This window comes from Tympanuchus pallidicinctus, unplaced genomic scaffold, assembly GCF_026119805.1.
Source record: "Tympanuchus pallidicinctus isolate F22 unplaced genomic scaffold, pur_lepc_1.0 scaffold19, whole genome shotgun sequence".
NCBI lineage: Eukaryota > Metazoa > Chordata > Aves > Galliformes > Phasianidae > Tympanuchus > Tympanuchus pallidicinctus.
In genome coordinates this window covers 16,155,213-16,178,092 of record NW_026294710.1, presented here as the reverse complement: position 1 = coordinate 16,178,092, position 22,880 = coordinate 16,155,213, and the positions used below count along the sequence as shown (strand labels likewise).

The 22,880-nt window shown below is 44.9% G+C and overlaps 1 protein-coding gene across 1 annotated transcript in view; it reads right to left on the bottom strand.

Moving 5' to 3' along the window:
- Positions 1-5,861: 5,861 nt before the first annotated feature.
- The window catches only part of LOC128079686 (collagen alpha-1(VII) chain-like), a 97,159-nt gene continuing 80,140 nt past the window's right edge, over positions 5,862-22,880 (bottom strand). The window contains exons 76-89 of the mRNA XM_052681124.1: positions 22,578-22,658; positions 21,715-21,768; positions 21,315-21,368; positions 20,463-20,525; positions 19,969-20,031; positions 19,130-19,246; positions 15,934-16,011; positions 15,620-15,673; positions 14,239-14,287; positions 13,180-13,218; positions 10,982-11,149; positions 8,480-8,551; positions 7,842-8,012; positions 5,862-6,182 (exon numbers count right to left, since the gene is read on the bottom strand). Of these exons, the coding sequence (XP_052537084.1) occupies positions 6,169-6,182; positions 7,842-8,012; positions 8,480-8,551; positions 10,982-11,149; positions 13,180-13,218; positions 14,239-14,287; positions 15,620-15,673; positions 15,934-16,011; positions 19,130-19,246; positions 19,969-20,031; positions 20,463-20,525; positions 21,315-21,368; positions 21,715-21,768; positions 22,578-22,658 (1,077 nt within the window). The 3' untranslated portion in view covers positions 5,862-6,168. The remainder of the gene's footprint in view (positions 6,183-7,841; positions 8,013-8,479; positions 8,552-10,981; positions 11,150-13,179; positions 13,219-14,238; positions 14,288-15,619; positions 15,674-15,933; positions 16,012-19,129; positions 19,247-19,968; positions 20,032-20,462; positions 20,526-21,314; positions 21,369-21,714; positions 21,769-22,577; positions 22,659-22,880) is intronic.

Sequence of the window (22,880 nt, the reverse complement as noted above, 5' to 3'; positions counted from 1 at the left end):
AATCAAGTCAATCCTGTAGTGCTAATAGCCCATATAACTCTGTGTTGTTGTGGGTTTCTTTTTGCTTAGTTTAGTTTTTTTTTCTTCTTCTTCTTTCTTTTTCAAATGATGAAAACTACCTAAGAATGAAGCCAAAGCATGGTGATGAATGCACTTATCATCCAGCAGATACTGGTGGAGCCATGTAGTGAAAGCCATCTCCATCTCCCATACTGCCAGCAGACGATGGGGCATATTTCTGTGGCTATTTACCCATAAAATGCTTCACTGTTGGGCAAGGAGGCAAATCTGCACGCTAGACATGGAGACTTCAGTGTGATTTTATTAGAGGAAAATAGAAAAGAGAGGCCAGTTCTTAAGGAAGAGAGATGAAAGAAGTCAAGCTGTCTGGTTCATCTCTATTGGACTGTTTTAGCTGTCACTGTCTGGCTACTGTGGCTCACCGATCCTTGCATCACTCTTTGCTTTTTGCGGAGCTCGGAGGGAAGATTTTTCCTGTACAATCTGAAAATATCAGAGCACAAAAATGAATCTCAGGAAAGGGCACTCTCAGGAGCTCACAGGTGGCCCAAAGTCCCCAAAGTTTCTCCAAAGAATTACCTAACTTTGAAAAATGAAGGCTTTGTCATGAGCGTCCTCGCAGGTCTCCCTTTGTGCGTCTGTCTCTCCAGGAGCAGGACACTTTCCCACCTCTCCACAGCCTCTCTCACTCTTGCCAAGCTCAATTTCCTTCTGTGATTCATCGTTTAAGTCTAAACGTGGGCAGCTGGAGAGGATCTTATTAAAATTTCATCACCACAAACGTTCCACTACTGGGAAAAATAAGACACAGTGTCTCATGGTCAGAGCACACCAGAAGCAAAACTCACATCCCAAATACCCAGACGAAAGTTTTGACTTGCTCAGGAAGGCAAAGGCAATGTGATGATGCACAGTCCTGGATTTACACCAGGATTGCATAGAGGAGGGGGACGTGGATGCTCTGAAGGTCCATGGATGGGCAAAAAAGGATTTTCTGAGTTGCTTTGTCTCATGTTTAATAACCTCTGGGACTCAATTTACATTCCCAAGGCTGTGGATGTTGGACACTCGAGTCTGCCTATTCTCCATCTCACTCTAACCCAATGGCAAAGGACTCTTCCTTTCCCACAAAGCTCATTTCTGTTGGGATTTTCCTCTCCATCACACAGTTTTGGGAGTGGTTTTTTGCCCCTGCTGACAGCTTGGCAGCTCCAAAAGGGATGTAGAGATCACGTCAATGGCTTGGAAAGTCCCATGACTTTAAGGTAGGACCTTGGCAATGTGTGCCAAATTTTTGTTGACTCAACCACTTTTTCAAGAACTACCAAGCTTTACCACTAACAGCTTATTGGGCATGAAATAGATCTTGGTTCTTGATGATTTCCCTCCAAGTGAAGAAAAAAAATAACATTGGAGAAGAAACATTAGTCTGAAATCTTCCACAAAGCCTTCACCGGTGGTTTTTGTTTGCTATCTCTGTGTCACATTTCCTACTCATTCTCCAAAAAGGCATTTCATATAATAGAATCACAGAATCATTAAGGTTGGAAAAGACCACTTAGATCATCTAGTCCACCAACCCATCACCACCATGCCCACTAAACCATGTCCTGTGCACCGTGCGCACGGCGTGCGCCTGTAGCTATGTGGATATCACACCTCCAGTAGGAATAAACATCTGAAATGAAGAAAAAGTGCAAGAAATATAATGGCTACATCTCTATTGTTGGGTTATATTGCTTCTCCAGCTATTTTTTGCTGCAGGAGTCAAGGCCAGGGGCTGGCTGCTTGGTTTCATGAGCCACATGGAGGTACTCAGGGTGGCTTTAAGGGCAAAGTTGGACATATGCTGGGGACATGGAGACCTGGTGGTGGAGCTCCAAGTGTTGTGTAGGAAACGCTCAAGACAGGAGATGGGTGAACTAAACTCTGAGGGATCAGAAAGGATTTTCCTTCGTGGTTTCTGGAGTGAGACCAAGGCAGCTCTTGTCAATCACCAGTTCCTAGACAAGGAGTGTTTCTCCTTGGTTTTGCTCCAAATCCATGCAGTAATTCTGCTGGAGGTGAATCCATCCCAGTTTTTGCTCTTGCTCACCCCAGCTCAGAGCTGCCTGCCCAGCATCAAAGGATTTTGAGGATTTTTCAGTATTTTTCCTCCCTCTCCAAATGTCACAGCCATTGGGTTGCCATTCCATCTTTGCTATGGACAGAAGATAGTGCTCACCAATAGGATTCTTACCTTCACCAGCAGTGCTGCCAAGTGGCTGCGTACACCAAAGCAGTGGCACAGTGATTGCTGTTACTCCACCAAGCAATGGATATCACCCAGAAGTCACCTCCATCACACAGACCAGACAAGGAGGATGGATGTTTTTGCAAGATGCACCTTGCTGATGCTTGGGTCCAGCCCTGCATTAACTCCATGCCCAATTGCATCTCCAGAGCCTAAATTACTCTCGCTCTGAAAATACTGGGTAATTAATTAACCTCGCTGGATGTAATTCAGGCTGGTGACACAGTGGTGAACTTCTTTGTTGCTTTTGACTCTGGCAGGAGTGAAGACAGGGACTTTTGTCAGCTCCCTCCTAAGCAACCTGTCTGCTTTCATCTGCCAGCAAGGCCAGAGGATGCTGGATGATGCTCGGGGCTTGGCTGTCATTGTGGCCGTTTCAAGGGCTGTATCATTACTGAATTACTCAATTACTCCAGTCCAGCCTCTTCATTTCTCACGGTCCATTTTCTTTTGTCAAGGTTGCTAAGGAACTACCTGCTGACTTTGGATACCTCGATCAGGCAAGTTCCTCCTCCCTGCACCTCCTAGCAAGGCTTTGCTGGCCTGATGTGCCAGACAGAGCTGAAATCCCAATGCTAAGAGGCTGAGTGTGCTTGAGCTATCAGTGCACATATGGCCATATATCCCATGCACCTTCACAGCTGCAAAAGGAGCAGTGGGGCCACCCATGCTCTAAAATCACCCAGCACTTTGCAAACTCCACGAGGATTACTGAAGCTGACTTTATGTTAATTAAAACCCAAACGTGCATCTCTCCTATGCTCTTCGCTTTTTATGGCCGTTCTCCAACGTGTGATGTTCAGGAATCTTCTGGCTTTGCCCCGTTTGGAGCAGCCCCAACTCCCTGCACCTGGAAAGCCAACAGCTTGCCAGCAAATCACTCGGCCCTAAAAGTCTCCCCGACCCCACAATCAAATCATTTCAAGAAACTCAATTAGAGTGACGTGACATTTCCAAGGAAACACCGAAGAGGCATTCCGGTAATATTTTGGCCCTGCCAAAACGGTTCAGATGGCAAATCAATAATAAATGTTTAAGGTTAGATGTATTAAAAAAAAAAATAAAAATCAAGTTATCAATTTCCCATTATGCCTAAGCTCACAGAGCACTGATGGGAAATTCAAACTGCATTTAATAACCCAGCAGAGGACTGAACAGCTTGATATTATACACTTGCCTACAGTACTGGTTTCCACTTCCCAGCTCTTCCAGGCTGCTTTGAAGACTGGATTAAATCCCCCATCTGCCTGGTGAGCTGCTGCTTTGACCTGTATTGTCAGCATGGTTTATGATGAAAAATCCTGAGCAAAATCAGCTCCAGGAGGCTCTGCCCCTCTCCTTAACCATGAAATCAGGGAGCTAAATCGTAGAATCATGGAATGAATTGGGTTGGAAGGGACCTTTAAGATCATCTAGTTCCAACCTCCCTCCTATAGGCAGGGACACCTCCCTCTAGACCAGGTTGCTCAAAGCTTCATCCAGCCTGGCCAATTCGACCACAGAATTTAGGTTTGAGATATGCTCTCTCCTGGCCAAGCATGGAACTCAAAACTGCCAAGAAATTCTGCACGTGAGGAGATGAAGCCCTATTTAAGCTGATGGCAGTAGACTCAAGAGCAAAAATTTGTCCCATTCCTTCAGTGTCCTGGGAATAATAAGGCAGAAAGAGAAATACTGGGAATCTTTTGTGTTCTCAGGTAGGTACCAGATCTTGTGTCCATGGTCCCACATCCATGGTCCCAGGTCCATTGTCTCACCCACAGCTGCCTCCTGACCATCACTGTGCTGCTGATTCACAGCCATAAAAATTATCTTCATGCAATTACCATTGCTTATCTTCTCCTCAGACTTGATGTCAGCATAACATGTCTGCCAAGTGCTTTGCTGGCCCACAGAAATACACCCTCCTGTTCTCCAGTGCCCTGGTAAAATTGATAGGTGGACAAAGAAAATGTGGGCCTGGGGCCACTCAGGGAGAAGCCAAGGGATGGAGGAAATCTTCCTGCCTTGTTTTTGATCTGCCCATACAAATATTTTTTGTTCCAATCCAGCTGTGGGCTGGTTTGCATCAGGAAGGATCATTCCACGTCCCTGTTCATTGCAGGGGAGTTGGACCAGATGTCCTGTAAGAGTCCCTTCCAACTCAAATGATTCTATGATTCTATGACTCAGGGCACGGGATGTTGCAGCCAGAGACATCCCAGCTCAGGTCGATGTGGATGAACTGTTATACAGGTGCCCTTCCTACGTCCAAGTCCCTTTTCTCCATCTCTTTTAAGGCTCTGAAATGTTCGCTCTGCAAAACTGTGGCATTTCAACACATTGTTCCCCTTGGCAAGTTTTCACCTGAAGATGAATTTTCCTACCTGTGCATGGTGACTGTTCTTTCTCAGTCCAATATCTCCTGGGCTGCAGCACCTGCACAGCCGGGCACCCCAGAAACATCGCTTTATGCTGTGGCCTCACCTGGAAACACAGCAAAGCTTTAATTTGGATGAGGCTGCAGCCAATATTTTGCTCAGCCAGGAACATTTTGTTTCTACTCTGAGGGAATTTCTTTTTTTTTTTTTTCCTTTTGCTGTGATGCAGTGCCTGAATGTTTTTTTGTCTTGCTGAAATACAGGAGAGATTGGAAATGTTAGTCTGAAAATGTCACTTCTCTTGTTTCCAGCTTTTACCAAATTCTATTTATCTATCTATCTATTTATTTATTTATTATTATCTATTATTTTGGTTGCAGAAGGAATGAAAAACCCAGATTTTTCTGCTAAACTCTCCTTGGAACCTGGGACATTGTGGGCAAGGAAAATCCTGCTGTTCTACCTGTAGCAATGAGGCAACCCTGCTCAGCCTGGGAAATCTGAGCTCAACCTTTTAATAAACACCCCTGATAATTTCCTATTTATTTCCCCCAGTTTCTCACCACCATAAATCCTCATTTAACCATTACATTCTCACCAAGGCTGTTTGGAGGAAGAAAGGCAATCCCCAGTGCAATTCTTGAAGACATAATGCAATGAGTGGTGTTGTTTTCAGGCACCACATTTCCTACCTCGATGCATCATGACAGAGCTTTTTTCACTCTTGTAGAAGACAGAATCTTCCACTTTTGTGGTTGCTTTGGTAAATTATGAGTATTTGAGGACACAGGAGAGACTTTCACGCTGTTGGATCTGCTTTGTCCCTTCCAGGAGTCCGTGTTGTCCCATGATATGCACGTGGAGGAGATGTTACTGGACAGGACCCCTCTAATCTGGGCCCACAGGGACTCCAAAACCCAAAGGTTTACCCTCCCACTTGATCTCCACATCTCTCCTTGAAGACATAGAGATGGCATCTGTAGGGAGAAGTTCATTTGCTTTCTTATCATACAACCTGGGACAGAGAAATTGGGCTTGCTGAAGACCTAGGGGAGTTTGTCTGCCATAGGATGGGGCTCAATCTACTCACTTGATTGGACACTGGGCAATGGAAATTTCCACTATTCTATCTGCTTTTCTTAAAAGGGTCACTGGTCCCGAGTTGAATTATGAGCTAGAAACGATACTCAGCAGCATTAACACACTTTTATTCTACAAAAATAAACTCATGGTAGGTGTCACCTGGATTTGCACAGTCATGCTGCAGGACAAAGAGTACAGTTGTGAGCCTCTGGGCTTTCCTGAGCACTCAGGAAAGTGTGGTATGAAACTCTCTTCATACCATTTTGTTTCCTGATCATAATTACAAGTATTCCAACATTGCTTCTTCTTCATGTTGAATGGCTTGTCTTGCTTGTTAAGTCTCCAAGATGTCCCAGAGAAACTTCTTGCAGCTTCATTTATCTTAGATTTATGCATGGCAACTGCAGCTGATCACCTCCCTCTGACTGGTGTCATAAAGCAAGGAAAGAGAAAACAAAGGGGATGTTGGAGGTTGGATGTGGCATGGGCTTTATTTTGAACCTCCCCTGTCTGGAGAGGCTTAGGAGGTCTCTGATGCCATGGGATGTCCATGCCTGGTCACGTTGTGACATGCCAGACATTGATACAGCAAATATCCTGATCCAGGTCAGCTTTAGGAACTCTTCAGGGTCAGTGAGGAGAAATCATAAAATCGTTGTAGAATCATTTAAGTTGGAAGGGACCCCTAAAGGTCATATAATCCAACTCCCCTGCAATGAACAGGGACACCTACAGCTTGATCAGGTTGCTCAGAGCTCCGAGCCTGACCGTGAATGTCTCCAAGGATGGAGCATCTGCCACATCTCTGGGCAAACTGTTCCAGTGCTTCTCTACCCTTATGGTGGTCCATGGAGGACACTGACTTGGCCTGGTTTTGTAGGACTATCACTCCACAGTGGCTGCTTCTCTCTATAAAGGGAGATATGGAGCTGAAGATATCTACAGCTACTACAGGGAGCCTATATGCTCATTTAATGCTCATGCCCCACGCTTGCAGCATTGGACATGAAGCAGCTCATTTCTTAGTCAGGGATTTAAAGCACTGAAGTGACTTCCCCAGGTGTGGTGCACTGCAAAGAGACAGACCAGTAAATGTGAGCACTTGCCAGGCTAAGTGGGTGCCAACTAGCAGATGAACCTCATCAAAATCATTATTGTATTATTTGCTTTGGAGAACTAATACATTTCTTCTGCTGCCCAGAAGGATTTCTTCCATTTAAAGAAAAGGCTGAGAGAGGAGCACCTTTCTAGGAAAGCATTTCAGCTGCAGCTCATGTATTGCTTGGCAGCCGTAGCATTTGCATTACTGTCAGGGCCAGGAGGAGCTAATTTCATACAATCATAGAATAGCTTATGTTGGAGGGGACCTTAATGATCGTCTCATTCCAACTCTCCCACCATGGACAGGATTGCCAGCCATCAGATCAGGCTGTTCAGGATCCCCCTCCAACCTGGCCTTGAATGCCCCCAAGGAAATCTTCCACTGGTGCTTGTATGGACCCTCCACCTCACCCCCATGTCCACCCTGTGTTTCATCAAGCTCAAGGAAGGAGATGTTCAGGAGCTCTCAGGATGGGCTGGAGGGGATCTGAGTGGGGAGTCCACTGGGAGAAAGAGGAGAAGCAGACTTTGAAACTAGAGGCACCACTCCAAGTGAAACTTGGATGTATGGATGGAGAAGGTTATAGGATTGCCTGGGCGGGATTGGTATGTCAAAAGCCACAACAGCTGGGCAGCCCATCCGGAGAAGTCTATGGGCAAATTGGCCTCCTCAAGGCCTTTGCTGCCATCCAAAGTGGCAACTCTTCCTTGAAAACGTCCTTTTTCCCTACAGGTGAAAGGAACAGCTTCTCCTCCTTCTCCCCTTTTCATCTGACCTCACCACCATCCTCCCATGCTGCTCCAAATCATCCTTCTATCATCCTGGCTTATTAAAAGAAGCAGAGTAGCAGAGTTGCCCTCGTCCTGCTGCGGCTTGCAGCCTGGGTCCTTGGTGGCACACCATAAGGCAATGGAGGTGGACAGATCCTGGATGTGTTTTCTTGCTTCCTCCTAGGAGGAAGAGAGCCTAGTGGATTTCTCACCTGCTGAGATTTTGCACAGCCGTTCACACTTCCTTTTGGTTTCAAAGCGGTTGCTGTTCCCTTGGCATCCCCCAAAGATGAAGGGTCGACAGGCTTTTGCTGCTGGGTGGAAGTACCAGCGCAGGGTGTAGTGTCGACAGGAGCCCTCGTCCATTGGCTGTAGGCAGGGGGCTGCAGGGAGACACCCCACAAACACTCACATGTGGGATTTAGGTGGGAAAAGACCACCTTGGACAAACACATGGGGCTGGTGCAACGGCTCCCATTGTCCCACGGTCATCACAATGAGGTTGGAAGAGCAAAAGAGGCAGCAAGGACCAAGGACCCGTAGTGGGATGAGCACAAAGCTCCTCACTATAGGGTTGGTTGCTTCCAGGGATATTGCACAGGAAACTCTCACCATGCACTTTTTTTTTGGTATGGTTGGACAACACAGAATGGTCTGAAATGACCCCAACTTTGTTCACTACCAGAACGAATGCAGCTACTTTAAGCCAAGCGTGAAGCTGAGATTTGAACCTCTGCTTGCTGGCGTGTGTAGCTTTTTCAGCCCCACATCCCCTTGATCTCAGAGCCAAAAAGCACTTCCCACCCGAGTAGTGACTTCCCTAAATGTCACTTAATTCAGTTTATTTCACCTGGTAATTGATCGTGAGCTTCTCGGCGCTTGTACAGAGGAAGACCTCTTATTGGCTGCACACTGGAAGCTGCTGGGGAAGCAAAAGGAAATCACACATAATAAGGGCACGCAAACAAATTAGCCATCATTTAAATATTGATCATTGGAGCCTTACATGGCTTTCTGCTGGCTATCAAGTTCCCTTAATAAATGTCATGGAGCTATTGGTGAGGCAGGGGGAAGAACTGGCAGCAATAAAATTCTTAATGGTATTAAACAACTCAGTCAAAAAGGTTGGGTGTTAGTCAGAGAAAATGGAAGTATTTGTGGTTGCTTGCAGGAGATAAATGTCAGGCTGGAGTTTTGTAAATCTGGAAGCTTTGAAAAGCCAGCGGCGATTGTAATCTGGCAGTAATAACCCTCCGACTGCAGAATCCTGTTAACATTTCCAGCGCCTATCGGCACTCATCACTTAGTGGAGCGATTTATGGGCCCTCCTGCCTCAGACCCAGGCTTTAATGGGATTGTCGGCTGGCGACGGCGGCAGCTGTGATTCAATAACATGTGGTACGCTCTGCCGATCTCAAACCGCCCCGATCCCAAACGCTGCCTTGATATAAAGTGAGTTTAAAGCCAGATGGATGACGTCTCCCAAGTACAGCACAGATATTAGGTGAGAGTTTGAGTGATGGGCAAGAGGAAAGCGGAGATGGTTGAGGCCAGCTTCAGGTTTAGCTGGATATGTGGGGATTATTTGTTCCTTAGCGGATTACATGGGGAAAAAAATGAGATAATCATCACTAGGTTTGACTTAAAACTCTTCCCAGAGCTCAGGAAAGTACCATCATGTGTAATAAAGGTAAAGATATTTAAAATGTAGGTCAACAACCTGTGTAGGCTGCCACTTGTTTTGAGGTTTGAAAGTATGTATTATTGGAGTCACACTTTTTAAATATATTCCAAAGTAGCAGAATTGATTGCCCAAATCATTTGTCTTTCGGAATGCATCTTGCCCTGTCAATACCTATCTCTCTGAGCTGAATCAGTGACTGTCCCCCTCAGGGCTGCTCCCTTCATACAACTCAACCCTCCTCCTGTTGACAAAATCTGAGAAGTCGTGTTGTAAACATCTGAATTTCTGGTTTGCTGAACTGGAAGAAGTGAGACTCAACTCTCCCCTCCTCTACTGCACTTTCTTGCGATATGTTTGGACTTTGATAACTGAGTGAAGAAAACACTTCATAAGCAAGCCCATAATCCCCCTATTCCTGTCCACCACCATTTCTGCACAGTGCTTTCACTCTCTGTCTCCCAAAAATCAAGACTAAAAGGGAAATGTCGCAGATGAAGTCAGAAGGACCATGGGTGAATGCGGAGTGGTCTGAAGATGTGATGGATATGTGGGAAGGTGGTTCATATGAGTCACATTTGGTGAAGGTAATTTCCATCTTGCTGCCAAGATTCAGGGCAGAAATGCTCAGAAACTCCTAAAATCAATTATATCAAAGGCTTTGCTCACCTCCATTTAGTCTGCAGGGCACAGGGATGCCCATAGATCCCGGAAAAGCCACCCGTGAATTATTAGCCCATGGGGATAGAAGGAGGTATAAGACTTGTATTTGCTGAAGGGATCTGATGGGTCATCAGGTCTCCATGATTGAGCAAAGATGTTCCTCACTCTAATGCTCATTACAGTGGTTCACAGAAAAAAAGGGTTGATGATCTGAAATTAAGCTGAAACTACCCCATCCTGTCTTTTCTTTGGGGAGATGGTCATTCTTAGCCAAGCTTTAATGGAACTCCTGATATCCAACAGATCCGTCTCCTGGGCTTTTCTGCCAGTACACCATCCCAGTTAATCCCAGAGTGGTCCTGGAGCAAACTGGGGATTCATCCTATCTGTGCCTGCAGGCCAGGCCATAACATCCTTCCACGCCTGTACAGACAGGACTGTACTGCATGCATCTGCAGAGTAGGACCTTGGTTGTTCTGTCTCCCCCTCTCTCTTGGCCAACATAAAGGGTGAGAAATAGAGCCAGTTGTTTTTCCATTAGCTGCAATCATGAGTTTTACCCATTAATATGTTCATGAGGCCCTGGGCAGAAATAGTCTGTAATAGCTTGAGTGTTTGGTCTCAAAGATGCAATTTTTGGCTGATAGAAAGCCTTACTAGAAGTTGCAAAGGACATGAGGGGGACAGCATCAGCCTGAAAATGTTGGCTGCTTTCTTCCAGTACTTAAAAATGTGTTCTTTGGTAGGTGGTGATCACCAATGGTGCCACGTGTGTTTGGCATTTCCCTCACCCACACACTGGAGTGTTGGATGATCTCACCTCTGAGTCACAGAGAAACACGGGGGATCTCATGTAGGAGCCCTTGTTGGAAATCCCATATCTGTGTCCTTTCTAACACAGAGGAAAGGAATTCAGCACTGGGTTCATGCTGTGTTCTGGGAGAGGTGAAGACATCATCTCCCATGTTAGAAAAGCTCAAAAGCAATCAGCCAGGCAGATGTACTTACCTGTCGTAAGAGAAGGTGTCTCCAGGAAGGACTCTGATGGTGTCATCCATGTGGTCATGCTCTGGGTTTTGTTAGGCATTTCCTCCCAGTGTTCACCATCCCTTCCAGGGTGTTTTTGAGGCTGAAAATACCCTTGAAGCTGCCTCTTGAGTTCAATTGCTTCCAGGCCTGTGGATTTAATTGCTGGGTCAGTGATGATGAAATCTGGCACCACAGTTTGATAGCTGAGCTCTCATGCTTAGAAAAATAATTGTAGTTCAACAAAGTGACTAATAGTATGGGAGAAAAGTCACAACTCAATGTTGCACCTTCAAAAACTCACAGGTATGGTGTCAGATTAGGAAACCATTTTTCAAATCATATACACTGTAAAGAAGGGCAAGAACTTATGGACAAATCATGCTGTCTCCCATCTTCCCAAGGAAGGCTGGGATATGTTAAACTTACTCAGAATTAAGGTTGGTTTTAAAGGAAACTGTTCCCAAGGAGTGATGGAACTCATTGGTACCTCCATGGCTGTGTTCACAGTGTCATTTGGGATGGAGTTCTGATCAGAGCCATAATTAAAGGTCTGTGGGACCTGTAGCATCTTCATGACACGTTGAGCTGTGCCAGTCTTCTTGGTGGATGGGCAGCATGTTAGCAGGGCAGGTCTTTTATGAAGTTTTGGCTTTACGTATATACAGGGTTGGAAACTACAGGGTGGTAGATCTGATGGAGCCTGGCTGTGCAAAATTGACCCAGAAACATGTTTTAAAGCAATGTGGGCCAGCAAACTGAATCCATTCCATATCAACTCTGTAGCATGTCCACTGTGGTTTTGATCTGGCTTTGCAAACTTACTGCTATTTCTAAAAAGATGCCTTGAACATGAGTTGGAGACAGGACGATGTGCTTCTGGCTGAGCATCTGGATAACACACAGAGCCCTTGGGTAACATCCTAGTTATGAATGCAAAACATTTCACCAAAGGTTTTTTTTGTAGGAGCACGGAGGTTTCCATGTCCAAGAGCATTCAGCACGCAGGATTCATTTGCCCTGATTTATTACAGCAGCAAGTAGAGGCCAATGCAAGGGCAGGATCCCAGGGATGGGGCCATGGACAATACCAGGGAGAAACCTCTACCCTGATAGCTTTGCTTTCTAAATACAGAGCAGGAGAGGGGGACGCAGAGTTTGGAAAGGACTAAACTGTTCCTAATGTAATTGGGAATGTCCCATGCCAAGGGAGTACCCAGCTGCTCCGTGTGTCTGTGATTACATTGGCTCAGTACAGCCAGAGCAAGGTTGCTGCCAAGCAGCTTGGCTATTTGCTTCTTGACCCATCTCTCTGTTTAGTAAGTCCCTGCCTTTGTGAAATGCTCTGCTTTATATACTATGAAACAATGTGCTATGAAGGCTAAAACAACAACAACAACAACAACAACAACAAAAAAAACAATTATGGAGGAAAAATTAAAGCAAATCCATTTCTGGAGAAGATATATTCATTTTAGAGGCAAGCTGCTGCTCATCCTTTGATTATGCCTGTTTTAAGCACTGGACAGGTAGGGAAAGACTAACTGCAGTGGCTGCAAGGGGAGTGTCTGGTGCCATCCAAGTCAGTAATGCCCTCATGTTACAAAGCCCAAAAACTTCCCATGATGACATACAGAGTGTAAAATACATCCACGCATACCTTTCCTGAGGTTGGATGCATCACCCTGGGCACTGCCCACCCAGAAAGTGACTCTTCTAAGTGTTCTTTAATTCAGCAGAGAGGATAAGCCCTTGGCCAAATGTTGGAGTTGGACTCCATGATCCTTATAGGTGTATTCTGACTCAGGTTATTCTAAGATTCTATGATTCTGAATGTAGGGTCTCCTGTATACCAGCAGATTGACCATCCAGATGACATGGACCATAAGAAATAGGACTCCAAAGCAGGAGATGGAATGTTGTATTCTGTCTTGCAGTACAGGGTGGAAGTTGGTGACCTCTTGGCTTTTCTCTTAACCCTGTTTCTCCATTTCCCTCAAGAAATAGCCCTCCTAAAAGCTGGGACCTAAAAACATTTGGTGATCCAGGGTCATTTTCCATGTTGAAACTCAGAAAAAGGTATTTAATGACATCTTTTCACTCAGTCTAGGGGTAAGGAGAAACATCCTCTAAGCCAGCGCACACTCCCATGTATTTAGTATGGATATCAACAGACTTACCCTTTTCCACAAGCATCCCTCCCAGCTTATCTCCACAATCTGCAAAGAGAAGACAGGGTAGAGTTTGTTTGCTGCTTCTTTTTTTCTTTTTTGGCCATTGGAAAGATTTTTTTTTTAATGAAATGATTATTGTTATTGGCAGCACATGCTTTCATGGGTTACATTCAATTTCTACCCCTCAAAACATTCAGATGTTTCCTAATGTCAGAAACAAGTGTGACTCCATTTTAATCATCTTGGCAAGTGCAGTGGTGACCTCCAATCCTCTTTGGCCATAGGAATGCTCAAAAGAGTTGGGCAGCTCTGCTGGACCTTTGCAGGGCAAGGAAGCAACAACTACAAAAGCCAAAAACCTTTGTGATGTGGGGGTTTGGGGTTTAAAAAATCCCAAAGTGTGGTCTTCCCCACTATTTTTTTTTGTCACCCTTCTGGTCTTGGTTGACAGATCTGGAACAGGCTGCCCATGGAGTTGGTAGAGTCACTTGCCTGGAGATGTTCAAAATACAAGGAGATTTGGCACTGAGGGACATGGTTAGTCGGCAGTATTGGTGGACAGTTAGACTGAATGATCTTAGAGGTCTTTTCCAGCCTTAATGATTCTATTCTTTTGCTTTCACTGAAGAGGTGTCAAGAAGTGCCATGAAGCAGAGAGGAATTAAAGTGTTGTTATCATGCAAAATTTCCCCCATTTATCTCCAAAGTTTATCTCCAAACTTTCCCCTGTGACCCAGAACCTTTCACCAATCAGTGGGGAAATGGAGATGAGTGGGGAGGAAAGCTTTGCTGACAAAACCACCAGGGAAGAAACGTGAAGACAGAGATTTTAAAGGAAACGTGAAAACAGAGGTTTTAAAGGGAAAGATTTAAAGTGTGACTAGGAGGTCAGGGTTACAGCAGAGACTCTGCAGCCCAAAAGCCCACACTCATCTCCAAGTAGACGCGAGGTGACGCATCTCTGCTCACTGCTAATGGGGTGATATTTGCTGGGTCGAGCAAGCATGTGCTGCCACTCAAATTACTCCAATTTAGTCACTGCCAGCAGCTCGCCAGCTGACTTACCACATTGGCCTCTCATTTCGCTCCTGACCACCTCCTTCACCTCTTCCTCCTGTGCCACAGGGAGAAAAAAATGATTAATAGAGATTTTCTACCCCTGCACCATCTCCCTCAGCTTTTTCTTTCCCATTCTGCTGGTGCAACCTCACCTGGAGCACTCTTTGCAGTTTTGGGTGCCACAATAGAATAAAAACATAAAACGATTGGAAAGCACCCAAAGGAGGGATATGAAGGTGGAGAAGGCTCTGGAGGGCAGGATGTGTGACGAGTGGCTGAGGTCCCTAGGTTTGTTTGGCCCAGAGCAGAGGAGGATGAGGGGAGGCCTCATGGCTGCCAACAAGTGGCCTAGAACTCCTTAATGGTGGCCCTACAGACTTCTCATGTTAAGAAAAGATTTTGCATCAGAGGGAGGTGGGCATGGATCACGCTCCCAAGGATAGTGGGCCCAGCACCTAGCTGTTAGAGCTCAAGGAGTGCTTGGACAACACTCTCAGACATAGGGTTTAGGTGGTGTGGAGTCAGGGATCCTTGTGGGTCCCTTCCAAGTGGGGATATTCTATGATTATGTCCTAGCCAGACTTCTCTTCATAGAATCACAGAATCATTAAGGTTGGAAAAGGCCATTAAGATCATCTAGTCCAACCATCAACCTGTTTTTACGATAAGGGTATTGAGGCACTGGAACGTGCTGCCAAGAGGTGTGCGGATGCCCCATACTTTGAGACATTCAAGGTCAGGCTGAACCAGGCTCTGAGCACCTGATCAAGCTGTAGATGTCTCTTTTCACTGCAGGAGAACTGGACTAAATGCCCTTTTAAAGTCTCTTCCAACTCATGTGGTTCTATGATTCTGTGAGTTGAAGTTGAGCATCCTGCATGTCCAGTGGCAGGCATCCTAATGCAACTTTGTATGATATGGTCACTGTTTTTTCAGGATGACAAATCTCGGGGCATTTACTGTATAGAAAGCTTATCTTAACTCAGTATCCCATTCATAGGACACCCTTACCATTAACATCTATTATAAAACTAATAGTGCCAGACATCTACACACTGAAAAGATGCAAATACAGCATGGTACCAATCCTACCTGCCAAGCATGAGTTTGAAAAAACACGGTAAGGATGGAAGAGGAGAAATATGCCCCAAGCTCTGGGTCATTGTTTGCACTCTCAGTGTGCTGCCTAGCACACTGCTCCTGCTTCAGCCCATGTAAATCTGACCCATGTCTGGGTAAAGGCCAACACTCTCATTTCCTGGATATTCTCTGCATGAATTTATTTCTCATCATTTCCCTCCTCCCTTACGCCTCTTAGGGGCATTTTGCCCTATTTTCTCTATTCAGCCCTGTGTAACATGATGAAATCTTAGACTAAAGTACTCACAGAAAGACCAGGATCTCCCTTTTCTCCTTTCTGACCAGCTGGACCATTTTCACCCTGTTAAAAACACTTAAGTCATTACAAAAGCTCGGTAAATTGAACATTAAACGCTCCAAGAATAAGTGCACCTTAGAGAGGAAAGGATGCTCTAGAAATGGAGATGGGGAAAAATGCTCACGTGTTTTCCCATAAATTTAAGGGTTATCAGTGAGCACGAAGGAATGGTATCATCCACATGCAGGGAGACAAAGCGTGTGTCAGAGGGCTGGTGCAGGCTCCCTCACCAGGACATAAGGATGGCTCATCCTCATACTGACCATTACTCCTTTTTGCCCATCCATGCCTGGAGGACCTCTGAGGCAGAGCTGAGGTCTTCCTCTTCTCCCTCGTGGACCCTAGAGAAGATGAGAACAGCTCCATTAGCAGTACTGGGACAGTCTCTGGAGATCTTTCATGACACAACTTGGGGTATTTCCCCTAAAGCTCAATGTGGGGATCAGTAGAGGAATTGAAGAGTCCTCTGGATCTCCAAACAGATCAGATGTGATGAGACAGAACCCTGGACTTTGCACCATCTGCCCCGTGTGGGCAACCACAAGGATCTCCTTATAGCCAACAACCTTCAGAAAGGGCAAGTGCTATGGGGCAGAAGTTTTCTTTCTCCAGCTCTTTGTTCAGCACTAATTTAAGAAGCAGAGTCTCAGCAGGAGGAGAAGGACTTGCAGAGTACGATAACATCCTCTCACATTAGAAGTTCAGACCCAGTGGCTTTCTCTTCTTATTTAGGGAAAAGACAAGTAGAAGTTGTGAGTGTAGAAAGTGGCATCTCACAGTCTCTCGTTAATCATTGTCTAAATGAAAGTCATTTATTATCTCATACCTGGCTTTCTGAGCATGCAGTGCTTGTAAATGCTAATCTAAAAACTTCCAGCCTTTTTAAACATACATGAAGGGCTCTCATACTTTCAGCTCCTTCCTCCCATGTGATTCTTTCGATAAATTTTTCATGACAAGGTGCAGCCCAGGGAGTGAGGAAGGAAAGAGCAATGGTCTGGGGCTGGATTTAGCCCATACTTCAGTGTTTTAGAAAGGGATTTCTATACTTTGCCCACTGTAAGGACAGTTCTTCCAATAATCACCCATGGTTTCATGATGAAACACAGCATGGGATTCACCTGTAGCTGCTAAGCAATGCTGGAGTCCCAAAGCTTCCTCTATATTCAGGCTGTTCTGAATCAAGCCTTTATTTGATGCCACAGGACGTAATACAGACGATCAACCTGATTATCACTACAACACGGACTTGGCTCCACCACCTTCCTTAATTCTTCCCTAGGACTTAAACCCCAGCATTTGGTATTCCTTGTGTTCTGGTTACAAACTTTCTCAACACATGACATTTTTTTGGTTAATAATCAACAAACCTGCACAGATATCTTTAACCAATCCTCTGCTAGGCTCCAGTTGGAGTTGGAAGGCTTTAGAGTTGGAAGGGATTTTTAAAGGCCATCTGGTCCAACTCCCTTGCAATGAATAGGGACATCTACAGCTCAGTCAGGTGCTCAGACACACCATCCTGACCTTGGATGCCTCTAGGGACAAGGCATCCTCTATGTCACTGGGCAGCTTGTAAAGGTGCCTCACTGCCCTTATTGTAAGAATGGCAGTGAATCTAGTTGACCTAATGAGGTCCAGACTCATTTGGACTTCATACAGAATTGTGCCTGAATAATCCCAAATTCTACCTTTGACAGCAAGAACATTTTTCACTGATGTATCTTCACCAGCGTAGACCTGTAATGTCAAATGTAGCTGTACATCGACTAAGTTCATTGTGCTTTTAAACGTGTTTGTAATTTGGCACAGGACCATGATGCAGTGGCCATGAGAGTTTGGATTATTTGGCTGGGATAAATCTGCAGTGCATAAAAGATTAAAGCCAGAGTTCCTACTTCTTTTCCTTATCTCCAAACTACAGCGCAATCTACTTCCCATCTGGCAGCAAAATGAAGTATTTTTTTGCATTTGGGGATATGGTTTAGTGGGCGTGGTGGTGTTGGGTTGATGGTTAATCTTGATGACCCTTGATTTCTTTTCCAGCCTTAATGACTCTATGATTTTGCAGACAGTATGTGTACACGTGTTGTCTACATACACACACACAGATGGATTAACTCCTTAGACTTACTTTTGTTAAGGACAAATCACTCAATGGTGTTACATGTCACACCAAGTGAGGCCAGTGCAAGTTAAAACAAGGCTATCTCTGAGATGGCTTATTTGACATAGTTCATCTTTCAGGTAGTTACTCAACTTCAGTTTTTCTTTTGTTCTCTCTTCTTTCATATTAATGTATATATTCTTTCATTCAAGCCTAAAACTCAGTCAGTTTCACCACTTGAAAAAGGTATTTTCACTTCCAGTCCTCTTCCATTTGAAAAACTTTTCGTTACTTAATGGATGCTATCTAAGGGTGGATGATTAACATTAATCTCTAGTATTGTCCCTCTGCATTGTGTTGGCAGCAGCAAGACACCCTTCATTACCATAGAATCTGGAGGCAGCATGTTGCTACTCATAAACAGCATTAGCATGTCTCATTTCCAAGTCTTTTTGTTACATTCAAAAGATGCCTAGCATGTCTTGCATGCAAAGACACCTGTTAAGAGTGGGCTTCAAACAGGGTTTGAAAGCCACTTGCTCCTTCTGGAGCCTGGGCATCCTGCTCCCTAGATAATTAGCAATAGGAGGGGTGCACTTGATGCTAACTTGAAATTAGCAGCCTTCCTTCCTTCACTGAGAGGTCACGTCTTGCACTGCAGATAGGAAGAGGGGAAAGGAAAAAATACTTATGGGGATAAATACACCAAGAGATGAAGTATATCGACCAAGATCCCGCAGAAAGATAGCAGATGTTGCAGCCATCCTCTCTCAGTCTGGGAGACCTCAGGTGCCAATTCGTAAGTGGAGGATATGTATGGAATCATAGAATCATTAAGGTTGGAAAAGACCTCTAAGATCAAGTCCAACCATCGACTCCCACCATGCCCACTAAATGCCCACTAAACCATGTCCTCAAGTGCCACATCTCCACAGTTTTTGAGCATCTCCAGGGACAACAACTCCACCACATCCCTGGGCAGCCTGTATACATGGTGATGTGGGGGGATCCATCTGGGGTTCTGTGTCACATGAGGGTGTGAGATGCAACCCCTTGGATGACAACTGGAGCAGAGCCCTCCAAGGAAGATAAATCCATGGGGTCTAGGGCAGTGTCTTATCTCTTCCAGTTATTGGAGAAGCACAGCTGTGTGCTGATCCTTGCTGGAGTTGCTCTGTAAGTGTTGGTATATGGGTTTCCAGACAGCACAGGTGTCATGGCATTAAGAATCATAGAATCATAGAATTGCTCAGGTTGGAAAAGACCTTAAAGATCATCAAGTCCAACCACAGCCTAACCATACTACCCTAACTCTAACAACCCTCTGCTTAATCATGTCCCTTGCTGCTCACCTGTGGTCCTGGTTTGCCCTGGGGCCCTTGAGGTCCATCTGGTCCTGCAGCTCCAGCTTTTCCAGGCCATCCCATTTGTCCTTTGAAGCCTCCCAAACCAGGAATTCCCTTTGACCCCTAAGAATCAGCAGTAGAGAGCAGTTCAGAGATTTTATCAAGCACAGGTGCTTTTAGAGACAGGCAAACCAAATATTATCCAAATATCTTCATGGGCCTTGGCTATACAGTGAGACCCTTCAGTTTTGCTTTCCATTTCTACTCTTCCAGAAAGCACATAATTGCTTGGTGACATGGATGTCCCTCCCCTCTAGGATGATGCCCAACAACTCCTAATGCCCAACTTTATTTAAATATGTAAGAAGATTCCTTTAGTCTGTCTTTTCCCATATCCATGTCTACAGCACCTAGGAGGCAGCATTGTTATCCATTTTCTCTCCTCTGCAGCATGCCCAGCATCCTGCGTGTGGTGGTGTTAAAATCATAGAACTGCAGGAAATCCCAAGATGGGAGGGAGCCATGAGGATCATCCAGTCCAAGTCATTGAGTTGAATAAACTCTGACAACTCATCCCACTTCAAAGGTCTGGATGGCTTTTCCTCATGCTAAGCATGCACCCTCCTGGGGTTTCATGCATCAGCAGGAGGTGAATTTAAGAAGACCTCCTTCTCCTGCCCTTTCCACCTGCAGTCCCAGCCTTAATGCTCCAGACAGTTGACATTTGACCGCTGAAAAGGGTACCTATGATGCATAAAGTGCATAATATTGTTAACTTGACCTGATGGATGTGGGATTCATTCCTTTTATAAATGGCAGCTCGATGCAGTGTGGCAAGCACTAACCTTTTCTCCTTTCTCCCCAGGAATCCCAAAGGCACCGTCATCACCTGGTGCTCCTTGTTCACCCTGGAGGGAGCCAAGATAAAATTACTGCCGATGCAGACTTGGCATGATTGCAATTTTCTGAACAAACCGCCTCTTCTTCACATTACAATATTATTTATTAAGTGTAACCCATCAGAATCTCTCAGCCTGTGCACTAGTGCTACTCAAAGAGACTGAAAGTAATCATATCTAAAAGCCCCATTACTTATCATGTGCAGTAGTGCATGAGAAGCATCTGGGCTGAGGTGGATGAAGTTGGCTGAGTTGAGTGAAGAGGTCCCTAACCCCAGATGTCCAAGAATTTTCACCCAAATATATGTCGGGCTATAGGATTAGATACAGAATAACCCTGTTTGTGCTGTCAAAAAGAAAGAAGCACATTACACAGGTTGTTTCCCAAAGGTTTTGGGCAATTTCCCATTTGTTGGCAGATGTGCAATTTAGGTATTCACCTTTGGTCCATATGGTCCATCTGCTCCTGGGATTCCTGGTTTTCCAGGACTGCCAATTTCTCCCTATGGATGTAAAATCAATGAATGGGATATAAGCAAACACAATCTCTAAAACACTGGGAAAACTAGCTCCAAAATGTCAAGGCGAGTAAATGGCGCTGTGGAGGGTATGGAAATAATGACATTTCTGGTAGGAGAAACCCTAAATACAGGAAAATTCCTACTTCAGATTGATATAGACTTTAGACTGCCCTGACTTCATAATCACTTATGTGAAAGTAGGTGGGAAGTCCACTGAACAGTACTTAATTTGCCCAATAGGCCAAGGCAGATGAAGGAAAATATTAATAATAAAAATATATCCCCTTGGTTCAGTTGTCAAGTGTTCCCTTACATCTTACTGAGCTCCTCAAAACCCTTCATAAAAAGACCATTAAGGGCCATTATCCCTGTTTATAGAGAAAGGACTGCTGGTGCTGGCAATCAGTGCAATGTGCCTGGCAGTAATTGCAAATTAAGTCCAGGCAGTTGCTAAGCCACAGACCAGAAGGATATTTCAGAAGGAGTTCAGATTGTAAAAAAAAAAAAGTGTCAATCCCCAGACTGTGACCACATATCTCTATGCTGCAGCCTGGAGCTTCAAGCCATAGAATCATGGAATCTTTAAGGTTGGGAAAGACCACTAAGATCATCTGGTCCAGCCATCAATCCAACACCACTGTGGAGAGGGTCTTCTGCATGAGCTAGCATGGTTTTTTCAAGCATGGTGCTACCCTTGTAACAAGTAAGAAATAGGAATCACTGCTGGAAATGGGGCTACCAGAGCAGGAGATAGAGCTAGGCTGAGCTCACCTTGATGCCCTTGGCTCCTGGAGCACCAATGCGTCCTGGCAGCCCACGTAAGCCCTGGGGAGAAAGCAAATCATGGGAAGTCATTGATGTTGTATCAAGGTGAAGGCAAGTAGGATGAAAACAGTGCACTTGGTTAGCCCTAGTGCAAGAATATCCCTGACCCACAGGACCCTTCCCCATGAACCCCATCCAGACCGGAGTCTGATTTCTCCTCTCTGCCTGTTCCAACCTTTGTTTCACAGGATGACAGAATGGCTGAGGTTGGAAGGGACCTCTAGAGGTCATTTTATCTAATTTTATCATTCTGCTCAAACAAGGCCATAAAGTGATGGCTGTCCAGGACAACATCCAGACAGCTTTTTGAATATGGAGATTTCATAGGGTCTCACCCAGCCCCTACCTTTATTCCTTTCCGCCCAATGTCTCCAGTGATCCCAGGATCACCTTTTTCTCCCTAAAAATGAAATGAAATGAAATTAAATAAGATAAACATATAATACACATCCTGACAGGTTAGGAATGCCTCCCTGGTGGTTAAAGGTAGCATCATTTTACATTTCTTTGTTCTTTTAACCACTTGGGACTCCTGGAAAATTTGCAGATCGTAGATTCATAGAATCACTGGATGATTTGGGTTGGGAGGGACCTTTAAAGATCATCTACTTCAGCACTCCTGCTATAAGCAGGGACATCTTTAAACAGAACAGCTTGTTTTAAACCCTGTCCAACATGACTTCCATATGGGAAATCCACAGCTTTTCTGGTCAGCATATTCCAGGGTCTCTCCACTCTCATTATTGAAAATTTCTTCCTCATATCCAATCTAAATCTATACGTTTATTTTCTGTTCAAAACCTTTCCCCCTTGTTTTGTTACCATAGGACCAAATAAAAAGTCTTCCTTTGTCTTTCTTATAACCCCCTGTTACACATGGAGTTAAACAACCCCAACTCTCAAGTAACAAAGGAAAACACATTGTGAATGGGAAAAGTTGAACGGCACCACTAGAGATACACACATAAATTCTCTACTGGCATCTAGAGAAGACTCCTAAAAACTGGGCCAGGATGTGCATTAGAGCCCTCTCTAGGAAGTTTAGGCAGAAATTTCATCTCTCCTTTTGAAAGAGTCGCCCTGAACTCTTATTTCTAATTCCAGTAATGGGAAACACAGGATGTGGGAGGAGAAATGATCTCAGGTTTGAGAAAGACCAGGAGCCTCTTTCTGCCTTCCAAACTAACCATATCCTTTCTTGCTACTCACTGGCTTCCCCTTCTGTCCCTGAAGACCTCTGTCACCTTTGGCTCCCTTGATTCCATTCCTCCCATCGAGGCCTGCTGTACCCTGCCAAAGAGGAGCACAGTGAATTTCTGGGTTAGCTTTTGCAAGGAGATCACAGAGTACAGTCATCAGGGTGGAAATTCAGTAGTAAGAGCCTGAGTAGAAAGTTCCAACAGTTGGAGATCAGAAGCCATTCTAATACTAGCACTGAAAGATGAAGCTTGGGTTAACAACCATTGACAACCAGTAGCAAGTGCAATCCAGAAGCTGGCTTTTTTATAATCA